The sequence below is a fragment of the Ischnura elegans genome, chromosome 10 (assembly GCF_921293095.1).
Source record: "Ischnura elegans chromosome 10, ioIscEleg1.1, whole genome shotgun sequence".
NCBI classification, from domain to species: Eukaryota; Metazoa; Arthropoda; class Insecta; order Odonata; family Coenagrionidae; genus Ischnura; species Ischnura elegans.
In genome coordinates this window covers 18,086,548-18,101,166 of record NC_060255.1, presented here as the reverse complement: position 1 = coordinate 18,101,166, position 14,619 = coordinate 18,086,548, and the positions used below count along the sequence as shown (strand labels likewise).

The 14,619-nt window shown below is 36.7% G+C and overlaps 1 protein-coding gene across 1 annotated transcript in view; it reads right to left on the bottom strand.

Moving 5' to 3' along the window:
• LOC124167161 overlaps positions 1–12,244 on the bottom strand; it is a 145,392-nt gene extending 133,148 nt beyond the window's left edge. Inside the window, exons 1-5 of the mRNA XM_046544967.1 lie at positions 11,418–12,244; positions 9,632–9,783; positions 6,196–6,372; positions 3,584–3,907; positions 554–706 (exon numbers count right to left, since the gene is read on the bottom strand). Of these exons, the coding sequence (XP_046400923.1) occupies positions 554–706; positions 3,584–3,907; positions 6,196–6,372; positions 9,632–9,733 (756 nt within the window). The 5' untranslated portion in view covers positions 9,734–9,783; positions 11,418–12,244. The remainder of the gene's footprint in view (positions 1–553; positions 707–3,583; positions 3,908–6,195; positions 6,373–9,631; positions 9,784–11,417) is intronic.
• Positions 12,245–14,619: the final 2,375 nt, after the last annotated feature.

Here is a 14,619-nt window from a genome sequence, read left to right as displayed (position 1 = left end):
AATGTTGCAAATATCATGATAAGAAAAGAGCATAAATTGTGAGAACTTGGATGAGTGGGACAACTAAAATCATTTCTGTTTCCATCAAAAAGTTATATTAATCCTTAAACATGGATTAATCAAATACTAATTATGACACTAATCAAGCAAGGCATCAATGGCATCATTATGCAAATAACTTTGTAGGGAAAATATTTTTGCAAAAAACCTTGCAAAATAACTTAAGGGAATTGGATTTTTGAACTGTGTACACATTTTGAACCAAATAATTATGTACTTCCACTATTCTTGAGTGTCTTATTTTATTTAGAATTTTTTTTTTACTTTCACCTCTGGTCTCACAGTTAATGATTCAGGTTATTACTAGAAGATAATAAGCACAATGTGATAAATACCAACGATGTTGCTGATTTGTCTATATTGGGTTTAGAAGTAGGTGAAATAAAGAAAAATGCAATGACTAGTACTTTGGCTCCATCATTTGCCTTTTTTGTACTCTTAAAATATGAAAATTTAATTATTTAATAGCAATTCAAATAGGATAATAGATTACCTGATCAAAATTTGTTTCCCTTATAGAGAAAGTTTGAGCATGAGTAGGGGATGGCAAAGTTGAATGGTCACTTTGTGAGGAGCAAGAGCTAGGACCACTGCTCCCAGAATCCGAATCAGAATCACTCCAGCTGCAACTGCTGCTTCCAGATGCCTGGGAAATAAAGACAGATATCAATATTACTAAATAACATCATTAAAAATTTAGAACTCCCTCCATATAATACACTAATTCATGGTGTGACCCTATCACAAAATTTACTACCAACACAATTCATACCACCAATTAAAATATGCTGGAAATTCAAAAATGCCATGGAGAGAAACATTTTCCAAGGGCAAAAGTTGAATAATTATGATTAGACTATTGCTGAACTCGCAAGCTTTTTAAAGCAGCTTTAAAAAATCCAATATCTCTCACCTCTACCTCTTAGTGTTAAAAAAAATTATGTCGTTGAACAAATTTTTATAACCTTCAAGAAGGAAAAATTCTAAATACGTGCATATTTTAGGTGGAATATTGTCCCTATGAGTTGCATGCTTGTAAAATTTGTATAAAATCAGGGAAAATTTTATACGTCTTCTCTCTGTCGCCTCTAGAACAGTTCATGAAAAATCCACTGCAACACTTCCTTACATTCTGACCATCGTATTGTACTGCCTTTGATAAAATTTGTCCTCCTTTCTACATCGGTTGGTATACCACACTCCTTGCTACACATACGAAAAACCACAGACACTCAACAAAATCCCAATCTTCCCCAAACTCACTCCCAAAACATACTGCCTCCCACAAGCAACCCTTCAATAAATGCTTTTCTTTGTTCACACCAGAAGTATTTCCTTAATTTTCCTACTGCTTTCATTCAATTGCTGCTAAGAAATTCCCATTACACAGCCCTGCCATTCCTAGTTACAATATGCAAAGAATAGTAATCATTGGAGGCTAAAACAGCCATCAAATCTTATGTATCCTGATAAGAGGTCATTTCTAATGAAAATCATTGTAATTTTTCACCTGTAAAACAAAATTTCCTTCAAGTGCATATTCGCTAAGTATGACTATAGTTGAACAAAATCTTTTTGTTTTCTGAATAAATCAATGAGAATCGGACAATAATGACACTATCACCTCATGTAAACAAGAGACTTTCTTTCATCAAGTTCTTCCGTCCAGCTATTTTGACTGGAATCAAAGGTCTTCTTGATTGGCTGACTTTTTACACAGCATGATGATATTTTTGATTGTAAGACAACAGTTCCCAAAGTAACTTGAGGTATAATAACAGCTCACCAGTGAGTGAGAAGCTAAAATAAAACTTCCAGAGGTGATGTGGAAGAGATAGACACCTTGGGTGCATTAAGTACCGAGTGCAGAGGGGATGTTATATATGTACAGTGTAACAGGGAAGAATGTTAGGTGAGCAACATAGGGGAAGAAATAGAATAGGATTTACTGATAGAATGAAAGGGAGAAGGCTTCATTGTGAATTTAAGAGGAAAGCCCAATTGGGAAGGGAGACAGACCAGGGTAATTTGCAGAATGCTTGATGTAAACATATCTTCAGTGGAAGACTTAAATATTAACACACAACAGAAGTTCTTCAAATGGGTGATGAAACAATAAAAAAGAACAGGAGGAAACTACACAAAATAGAAGAGGGAATAATTTAGAAAAATATTTTAACCAAGACTACAACCAGAAATAAGTCCTCATGGCTATTGACACATCTTTATGGCACAAAAGAATGAATGAATGAGTATGGATGAATTTATGTGGGGCCGCTGGACTATACATTGAGCTAAGTAGAAAATTTAAATGCAAAATGGATGTGAACAACCACAGAGAGCACAGCCACTACACCATGAGAGTAATGAAAAATGTATGAGTCTGGGCCCTACAGGTGCATTTGTTGACTCAAGCAGAAAAGTTTTGAAAGCCATCCCGGTGACATTCAAAATGAAGACATATCCTACACTCATTGCCATATAACCTTAGGCAAGAAATTGGAATGCATAGGAAACAGAGAGCCTACCACCATATTAATCCACACTCGTGTCAATATCACACATTAAGAGTAAGAGGGCCATTTCCTTTCATTGGGCCACTTCACAAAGTTAGGAGTATTTTTGCTTGGGTGTTTAAAGGCCTTACCCTGGATTTGAACCTGGGAGTCTACAATTATCAGAACAATGCTTTAAGGCCGTTTTACACGGGGCACGGAATTGCGCAGGTTAGAGCTCCATTAATTTCTAAAATGGCGTGGAATTGCGCGAATGCATGAACGAAATTAGAACAGGGGCTATTTTGTCATCTTGCATCCACGCATTCTCACATGTGTTCTAGCAATTCACTGCTTTACACAACGCAATTTTGATTGCGCCTTCGCACGTACGTCAGATTGCGCAATTCCGTGAACCGTGTAAAACGGCCTTTACACACTGAGCTATCACCTCTACCACATAAATTGAAAATTTGAGCTCAAATCACATACTGTTAACTCTAAATGATGACAAATTGCAGAAATATAATGAAAAAAAATAAACTGCGAACATTTTGATTGGATAAGACCCCATTTCACTTACAAAAATGAAAACATGAGGGCTAGGCTATCCATCCCTGTCAACATTACTATAGAATACTTATAAATCGTGCACAGTGGGCTGGTTAAACATTTGATTGGATAAGTATTCCATCAAAATATTGGCAGAAATGGAGAGCCTCACCCACTTGAAATAATTATCATAATTCATTGCAGTACATAGTTCATATCATTCCTATTCAAGCTTAACATTGCTATTTTATCAGGGAAAGTACTACAGGATACTTAGTAAACATTCACAGGTGGCTGGCCTAAGAATTTGATTGGAAAAGCATTCCATCACGATGTTGACACTAATGGAGAGCCTGACCCAGTTGGAAGCCAGAAAATGTTTCATTGCAGAACACAGTTCACCAAGATAGCATCAAATCGTTCCTAATCATGTTTAACACAGTTGTTTTATCAAGGAAAAGAGGCAATTGACTTACCTCGCTATCACTTCCACTGCCATCAATACTGTCCGAGTCGCTTTCAGATTCCGAGACTGACTCCTCGTCGTCTTCATCGCCTGCTGCCTCTCCGTCCTCCTCTTCCCCCTCCTCTTCTTCCTCATCCTCCTCTTCCTCTTCTTCCTCCTCGCCTTCCTCCTCTTCGTCCTCATCCTCCTCATCGTCGTCCTCATCCTCCCCCTCCCTCTCCTCCCGACTGTCCTCCCCTCCTTCTCCCGTGGCCCAACCGACGCGACTGAGAGGGTTCCATGGCACCATGGTCAGAGGTGGCTTAGCTGCAGGTATTGTCGTCGCCGGAGAACCCTAGGGGCAAGAAACAAAATGAAAGGTCATGCTCATAAATATTAGGTAATAGAATCATAGGTCAAAAAAGGCTTTTTTCTCCATTTTTTTACTTCAAATGCAATATTTTCAAGGCATGAAATTAGTAAGTGGATTACACAAATCCTGCAGATTTCCATTATCTCATGACAAGACAGTCACAACGTAGGAGAGATTACTAAATGAGGGTGAAGACTATGTCGATCATCCTTTACTTGAATGCTGGAGTGAGTAATGAAAAAGAATTTTATCTCATACGGCAGAATGCTGATTATCCGGGTGCGGCTTATCCGAGAAAGTTAAATAGGATGCAAAAGCACCAGGATATTTGCATTTTAATGCATGGCTACACAGGGCTTAGCATTTCCATTAGAATTCCCTTTATAAAATGGAATTATTTTACTTACTTGCTGACTAGGAATGTTTTAAGTTTAGTCGAATGTCTGATTTAGTATTGTAGATGACAATAAGCAGCATGAAAAAAAACTTGAGTAATTTCAGAAGATTCTTCAATAGTTAACCAATCGTAAATTAAGAAAAATGCTATCTAAAATCATTAAATGTATATTTTATATAGCAAACGCACAATTATTGCCGTGGACTCGCATGCGGTGAATACGGCCTAAGGGAACGGGAGATTTTGTTGCACTCGTGAATGTTTATGCCGTGACTTGACAAGGTCTAACTCGAGAGGAAGGTAATAGTGGAAGCAGATGAGTAGAAATGAAGGCAACGGGGGAAGTGGAAGTAAAGGTAACATGAGTTATAACCAGGCACTCGCCTGCTTAGATAGTTTGCCATAAGCTCTGGTTTCCTATAACCAATACTGGGCGATGGGGTGATCGCACGACAGTTGACATCAAGGGAGTTCTGTGTTCCTGTTTTCCAAGCATCACAGTGCACGATTGTGCTCAGTGATCACGGATCCTCATCCCGCACACCTGCATCCCGGGCTACTTGTGCGAGACGTGGCGTGGTGCCCAACAGTGTATTTTCTGATGTCACACAGTGGTTTTGAAGCATTTGAGCAAATTACATTTCTGAATCTGAATTACATTTCTGAATTTCTGAATCGCAATGCCACGGATGTGCAGTTTTCATAAACCAGGTATTACTTGAAGCAGCAAGAATACAAGTGCAATCGCGTTATTGCTGCTAAAAAGATCGCAGTTGGGAAAGTTAACTCTTATTGATTCCGGAAAGCAATTAAAAATAGCATAAAATATGCATACATAATAATTTATTAATTGATTTACGTAATTGACGAAAATTACTTGAAATTAAAGTGATTATTTGGATTATTCGTGTTTTCCGATTATTCATGCTGCCCCTTCCCATCATAAGCCTGGATAATCTAGAGTTTGCGGTATTATGATTGTCAGTGGCAGACCAAGACAAAAAAATATTTTTCCTTATCAGCCAGGACACAAATGGGAATTTATAATCTGCAGCTCATCTCACAATTATCATGCAAGCACGGGTATAAAATTTATGTGATTCACACTGAAAAATCTTTCTATAACAGCTAGTCTACGACTTGTCCCCTTCATTATGTATCCATACTGACCCATACAGAGTTTTTATAAGCATAAAAAAACCATCAAACGATTAACTCCTTAGCTGCTATTCATTCACAATTACACAATGGGACAAGACAACATGAATGATGCCTTCGAAAATTAAATGATCTTTTGCAAATTAATCATTTATAATTCCATGTATGAAAAAAATCTCAAGCTCAATGTTATATGCTCAATTGACCTGCAGACCTCAATTTGAGAAGAATTTTTTTACAACACAAAACCAGTAATTTTTCCAATATGAAGCAAAATAAGTAAATGTCATAGTCTAAGTAAAACAGCATAGTGTATTTGAAATTCAACCACATTCAACAATAATTACCATGAACCATGAAAAAAATCATGGTCTTCATTCCCTGATCTGGAAATTTCTGTTACTATGGGGAAGCTTCGGTGAGGCAATACCATTCACATGGTTGATGGAAAAAATCTACAAAATATATTCTATCAAAGTCAAGATAGATTCCTTGCTTCAATGGTGTTTTTAAGAGATTTGCTTCACTATGGCAGTTGCATAAATGGCACTATTGAGCACTCTTGTGAGTTCAAATGAATCAATAATACAATTATACGATAAGTTACAGAATATGAAGACGATTGACCTTTTCTCAATAATCATTTATAATAACAAGCTGTAAACACTAGGGGACATTCATTTGCATACAAAACATCAAGGCATACTGTCCCTACCTTGATGGCTTCCATATCAACAGTAGACGGGAGATCTTCAGGTTCGGAATCCTCTGCCGGCCGGTGGATGACAGCACTCCATGCTGGTAGGGCTGAGCTGGTAAGGAGGGGCAGAGGAGACGTAGGAGATGTTGCCTGACTGTTACCCCTGGCCCCTCCTTCTTCTGATGATGAATACTGTGCACAAAAGAAAAATTGGAATAATTTTACATAAGCAAATGAATCACTTTGCAGATCACTGCCATCAAACAAAGCTAGGATGATGAAAAGAAAAATTAAATCCAGAATATATAAGATGCATAAACAAAAACTTAAAATCATCAAAATTTTAAACAAAAAGCAAAAATAAGCGAGAGCCAGAAAATACTTGCAAATGCCTTGCCTTGATACAGCAGGCTGTTTTTGAAAGAATCATCTCCTCCCTATCTAAGTGGATAAGTATGACTAACATTTTTCATGGAAATTAAAAATAATAGCAATGCTGATTTTAACACTGCTTTCATTTGGCATTTCTCAGTATTGCTTCTCCTTAAATACACACAGAAATCCCAGTTACGACACATTATTCCACACAGCAGATTCTTCCTATCAAGTTTACTGCCACAGGAACACTTAATTAAATATTAGCTTCACAAAGTAAAAGCTTTTGTCATGCCTACCGAATGAAAGTTTTAGATCATCTACTAAAATTTGGGACCAGCTTCTTCAGTTCAAGGCCTATAAACTGAATGGGCTACATCATTATATGAAAAAACTGTTTATGGGTATCCCAAGGGAATATTTGATTTTTCACATTACAAACGTGATAAGAAAACCTTTGAATCAGCCTAACTTGAGATACATAAAAATATATTGAAAAGTTGGCCACTTCAATTCAGTCTTTGAGAGATTGTAGTCGATGCACAGATCCCTTTATTGACCCAGGCTCGTCTATTAACAAAGAGAGTTTGTTGACACTAATAACACTATTCACTTTCCCATTTCCCAAAAGAAACAACTGTAAAGATGCGAGGTTTGCATTACCCTTCAACCACCCCCTGTCAGCCCACCTTCCTCTCACTATATTTAAGGGCCACACTTATCTCGGTGGCGGCGGGGTAACGTTCTCGCCTGCCAAACAAGAGGTCGCGGGTTCGAGTCCCGCCTGGGTAGGTACCCTGTCCAGGGCATGGTTGTTCGTGTACGTTTAATTATTAAATTTGTTGAATACCCCGATATAAAATGGCCAACACGAGCTGTATTCGGTGGTTTGGGAATAAAATAAAAATAAATAAAATAAAATAACATAACTCCATCTAGTAGCTTTGAATAAGTTACTTCCAGTAAAGATCATACATAAATTGGATGTAGGTGGAATAATTCTGCATTGATACATGCAAAAACTACACTATACTCCTTTTAATTCAACAAACAAGATTCCACATCTCACTATACATAATGTTGCAATGTCACCTAACTAGTGACAACCCATGCAAAAAGGTAATATCTCATAGGCTCATTAGTATTTTACTGTAGCTTAGAAGTTAAAAAGCCATGGGAGGTGATGGACAGATCTTATAGGTAAAGAAGAATTCCATAATAATGAGAGAAGCCTTACCTACAAGTCAATAAAGAGTAATAGAAGATCTAAGGTTACCATCAGCAAAAACTTAAAAAGCACTATATGAGCAGCATGATTTATTGATAATGATGAACCAAAATTTTAAAACAGTCTAATTCATTGGCATGTGCTAATGTTAAATTACCTGGGCAGCACCTTTGAGAAGAGAGGACATAGAAATATGGATAGACACAGAAAGGTGGGCATTCAGCAACAGGCTAATGCTAATGATGAACATTTTGTGTAACAGCGAAAGGAAGATATATATAAGTAATACTTTCGGTTCACCATATTCCACGCAACATGGGCCAGGAAGGAGGTAAGGACTTGATAAGAAAAGACATAAAGCATGCGACACTTTGGTGGGGACATGAAAAATACAGGCATGATGGATCAACTAAAAAATGATAAAGGAAGTGATCCACTGAAACATAGTCACTGCTGAAATGGCAGTTGAAACATAAAATAGACTGTGAATAAGGCAAAGCAAGGTATCACAAGATACCTTGCCTTATTATACAAGATAAAAAATGATCAAGGAAAGTTCCCATGCAAAATGGCGAAACAATTTATTCTCCTTAACATTGACCATTTAAATTATCAATGCTGAGTAAAGTTCTGAAAGAATCACTCAAGCAAAAATACTCATAAACCAAATAAGAAGCTGTAATCTTATGTCTCAAAAGTAGGCATTTCTAAATAAGAAAGTTAAAATGAAATGTATAAGTAATTCCAGCCATCAAAAAAAAGTAAACTGATAAAAGAGGGACAAATACAAAAACAAAGGAATAAAAACATGGCATGATGGTGGAAGAAGGGAGACAATTATCAGGACATACCACAATATTTTGAAAATTTGAGCTAAATTGGCATGACATGAAGATTAATTTTCTTCTTAATGCACTGGTTCATGACCTCTAGTTGTAATTTCTGAACAGGAATATTAGGTAAACAAATTTACACATTCACAGAAAAAAGTATGATGAATCATTATAACCTCACCTGCCTTGGCTAGTTTACTTAATTACTATTTATTTCTCAACCTATGCTCATTTATGAAACCCTTTTCCTCTTAACATCTCCCATTTCATAGACCATGTCCATTTTTATTTCACTGAATTATAACCTTTCATTCACCATATTTCTGCACTTTTTAATTTGTATATTCCCTTTTTAAGCACTGTTTGAACTTGAATGCAAGGTTTTTTTTACAATCTGTTCAAATAAATATAATATTGATATAACATAATTATGTCACATTCATTTAACCAGAGGGACAAATAAAAAGGGGAGACAAACAGCATGCACCACTTTTTAGTTTCTCAGTTGGTAAAAAGCTGGCAGTATTATATGATATGCTTTTGTCTGATAATCTCAGCACTAGACCTGATTTAGAGTGAAAAACACTTCATTTGTTAGTCTGGTTTTCCTATGAGTTCACTGCCTAATAGATTCCATAAGGATCAATGATATAAAAGACAAAGAGTTTTGAATATTGCTCAAATGGGATAAATACTGTGTATAACATTTAAATCATATCCTTCTTGCCTTTAAATATATTTCCACATGCATACACACATAGTATGCCACATATATAAATAGGTCTTGGTAAAAAAATATCAATTCCTCATCCAGCACGATATTAGTACACAATGAAATACACAATAGACATGGTACATGAATGGTCCCAGGAATGAAGAATGTATGATTATACTGAATAAGACTAGAGCTAAGCAACGCAAACCAGTGAATTTGACCAAAATTACATTCATGCATAACCCCCAGGGTGAATAATCCCCACCTCCAAAAATCAAACTAAAAGTTTCAACAACATACCTTCTCTGTATCTCTAACATGTGCCCTTTGCGGATCACCATCATTTCCCACATACTGGACGCTGGCAGGGTAACTAGGCACAGCTTTGTCCTGATGGGGCATGCTGTTTAGGTTTAACACAAACACGTTACAGAGTCATGGCTGAGTGGTTCCTGCGAGATAAAAGAAGGCCTTCAATGACTCACAATGCAGCAGAAAAATATCTTTAAAAAAAACACTGTTACTACTTTGTAACGATACGCTCTCATATTAAAATCACACATCACAGCAAGCTTTATTTTAGAGGATGCTTAACCCACCATCACCACAATATATTAGATTAAATTGATAAATACTGAAAATATCTGAGTGCAGAATTAAAAGTCATGATAATATTTTATTAACAAATGTGTGCGAAAAATCGTACCTTCCAGAATTCAAGTATTTCTGTGCATAATCATCATGAAAAAAATCTAGCTCAGAAATACAAAAGCCATAATATCCTCCTGCAACTAAGTCGCCATGGATAACAAAAGTAACTAAAAGTATTGCTTTACAGGAATTAGAAAAGTGAATGGAGGAACATCACTTAACTATATTATTGACAACAAATAAATATAAAAAATGTAGAAACGACGAAGGAGTATCATTGTCGTTCGAGGCTGATAAACATGATGGAACTGCCCATCCATGCAACTCCACGACTGCGGACTTAACTCTTCAGGTAAAAGATTATAGGTGAGACTATTACATTGTTATGTGAAGTACAAGATAACGTAGGACCATTTTTGACGGTAGTATTAAGCTGTGGTATGTGAAAAGAACGCGTTAACACAAAAAACATCAAGACACATACCATTCAACATGAGCATCGTTTAGTATTTGATAGGTATAGGTCATAATTTAACAGATTTATTGATGCCTTAAATATTAATTCATACAAAAGTGCTAGCGCAAATGAAATATGCGGCACAAAAATAGACGCTAAAGCTTAAAACAACACAGCGCAATAAGAACGCAATTATATGTAAATCACGACAAAGTAACTACCTCCAACACATCCTTAAAATCATTCCATGGAAATGTATTATCCATATGCACTGTTTAACACTAAAGCTTTGATATCATACACAATAAACTCTTGTCAAAATGAACCAACACCCTGGATACACAAGCCAATCATGAGATGGTGAGTTGATTCAACTGCAATAATTGTCTCATTATGCGACTAGCCTCCAAAAACCTTTTACCGTTAATATTGATACTCGCCGAGGCAATAAGATCAAATTAATACAACAGAAAATGGTCTGATACGATATGAGAATACAGACAGCATCACATCAAATAACGTGAGGTTATTTCCTTGCAATTGATTCCAAAAACAACACATAACGGGCATATAAAAATAACCATAGTGGCAAATGTCGTATGAGTGAGTTGTACGAATATGCAAAACGCTGTGGAACTTTAAATAAGAACGAGAAAAGAAACAAAACAGTCTGCAACTGTCAACTGGATATGCTGTTTTTCACCTAAGTATTATAACCATAACCGTGAATGCATTATTCTGAACAAGGTGAGATATTTACGATCCTTAATAAAATATTTACATAATTGTCGAGTGTTAATATGCTACTTAGCCTACAAAACCTGTTTGTTTACACATCTATAGGAAACATTCATGTTCCTTTCTGTGCTACCCAAGTTACTAGGTTTTGCAGAAATTCGAGCTCAAACATAAACATACCATAGGCAAATGCAAAGATTGATATCACATGATCAGCATAATATCACTTTTAAAGCTCACCTGTGAAGGACCGCGCCAAAATACTCCACAAAATGATCGAAGACGCTCGCCTTCAACATGAATACACAATCAAGCTAACCGATGTCTGTAAACTTCCGGTTGTCGCTCCCTCTCATGCGAATAATTGACACTAATGCTTAACGCAATATATTCTTCGAAATCATGCGAATTATGTCATTACATGATGCATTAAATAATTTACAGAGATTATCAAACTGCAGCGCGACCGATAATAAAGACCTCAGAGACAATCCTAGCGCCAGACACATCTATATAAAAATACATATCAACACTTAACAAAATGGCGGGTTTCTGTGACTGTTATTGAGGAGGGGGATTCGATCCGACTGATTCGTCAATATGGTGTATACTCATGCATCAGTTGGTAAATAAATGCAGGCTTATCAACTAACTAATGGAAATAAGAGCAATTTTTTGTCATTTAACTATTCCGTATCCAATATTGCCACGTTGTGTATTAAGCATTACGATGTCTAAGCGAGTAAGGCCCGTAACGCCATTATCGATGCATTCAAATAGTAGGTGGTCTTACTTCCTTACAATAATTAGGCAGTCCATTCAAGTCAATGTACACAAAAATTAATAACAGACGTTGGGATTAAGCTGTATACATTCTCCGCTGCGAAAAATGTAAACCTGAAGGCAACCTGTAATCCCGTTGAATTCGCTCATGAAATTCGACAGGGACTACAAGAGATATTGGTTCTTACATTAAAATAATTATTACAGTGAGCCGTTATTAATATTATGACATTATTTCATCTCCGTAATTCCATGATATGCGAATTTCTACCAGAACGCTTTGTAGCAGACTTTCCCCACTATTCCGCTGGACGCAAACTTGACCATGATGCCCTAGCAAGAAATAAATGAAAGGCGGGATGCAAACTAAAGTTGTTGTCAAGAACCCTACATAAGGACGGTAATGTCCTATCTGAAAGATGTTATCAATGGCTGCGCAAGTAATTCAAGTTCCTACTTTGGCCGCTGTGGCGTCGCCAACCGCATTCGAGGCATGTAGCAGACGCTACAATAGGGAAACAATGTTATTTTTCAATTTTGTTTAACCAAATTACGGCGAACAATGATGAGTTTTACCAATTTTTCTGATAGGATGAGTTAGATAATACTCATATCTCTATTGGATGGGATGGAATAAACCCAGATGTCTGTGATAGTACAGCGAAGTGAAATTATATTCGCACCGGTGCCATCCGTAAGAAACTGTTTTAACTGTCTGAAAAGGTCGAAAATCCGCCAATGAATCTCAGGTGCACGATATAATCAAGGAAGGAAATCGATAAATGAATGAATATACAAGAAATTTGCAGCATGCAAGTCTGTTAGCCATCTATCTTGACAGTCTATTTCGAGAAAAGCTCAGGTGATAGTGCAGCCTACCGACACATTTGAAACATGGCGGATCTTTGTTTACAATTTTTCGGTACTAGCTGATGACTTTAAACCATTATCTCGGACGCTATACAGACATGGAAGCGCTCACATTTTAGGTTTGTACAGTAAATGATTGATTTAACCCTCGAAATATAATATTTACGCTGTGGGAGCAGTGATTAACTTTACTAATTGCTAATTTTACACTCACATTACACTACGTCATATGAATGCAATACGAATTTATATTTATTCCTTCATTTCACGATTGAAACAAATTGCTTCGATATCACTCATTAAAAAAGAGGTAAACACGGTCCATAGGTATCCACGATTGAATAAGTAAATGGTTCTGAAATCAAAGTATACTTAAACAACTGCTCCGCTATGCAAGATCGATGCATTAATGCAATTGTTGTTGACAAATTTTCATGCATTCAGTTCACTTTCTACGTAACTTCAATAATTGCTGTGACCGGCAGAACATAGAATTAAAACGACAAAACCTTAAACTTTCTTACCGTCATTGCACTAAAAATACCTTAGCGGGCATTCTTTCACGTACACAGACAGCATCGCCCATTGAAAATACAACACTCTCGCCCTCACTGATGCCGATATCGCGCGCACGGATTTTGTATCAAGCAATACTATTTCTTTCACCACAGGTACTAACCAAACACCTAAAACGACTTTAAAAGATTTTCTTCATTTTAAGATCACCGAATACGTACCTTGCATTCCAACGGAATAAACGGGCAATAAACAGAATGATTGCTCGAGACAAAAAGAAATTTAATGAATTACTCATCTTGAAACAGCATACATTGCAGTAGAACAAGGCAAAGTCTTCATACTTGCAGCGATATATCACAATTTTACCCTGATCCAGTCTATTCAGTAATTCAGAGTCTTATCCTTGCAAAGGCAGTTGAAGTAACATACGAATAATATCAAAAGGCAAACATTTACACTTCAACAATCGTTTCTTACAACACTGAAATTATAATCAGCAGAGAATTGTATCACACGAACTCACAATCACAACACTCGATCATTTTTTCTCTACGAATTACCTTTTAATCGTCCCACATGTGATTTCAAGCAACAGAAATGTTATCTTACAACATAAAAACTTCTGCGGAAGTCGTAGATTCGTAGCGAACACTAAAGCAATCGATGTAAACAAGTCACGCTAAAAGATACACACCAATACAATAAAATCAATGCTGTCACTACTAACCACAAAATAAAATAATTATACGCCTAAATAATTAATTATGTGATGTCTTCAGGGCGAAAGTGTAGGTCACACATTTAAAAACACATTTGCAAACACGGTAAGTGCTAAAGCGCAATCCTTCCTTGGAATAGCCTTCATCCATTTCTCAAGCTCGGACTCCATCTGCAAAAGTATCGTAATACCCTTTTAAATTTCGGTATTTATTAAAATAATGAGACTTAACGCACAAAATTAGGAGCAAAATGACTTCAAATTTTCATGCAACCGCAATGGCGGACGACAATGACTCACGCGTACTTACTTTGTCTTTAAACAACCTCCTGATCTTCACACTCTGAAGTTTATTATTCACATTCGCAGATGAATTTCCGCAAAAGAATCCTGGCTACCAAAAATTACGTAAACCCATTTCTTCCTGTGTAATCTTCGATTTTAGAAGAGACGCTCACTTATCTCCCATAAGAGGTAATGGCAAAATGGCTGTGACCGGCTGTGACGCTGCCTCTAATTGTTGGTCGTCGCTGCCATCGGCGGGATTAGGAA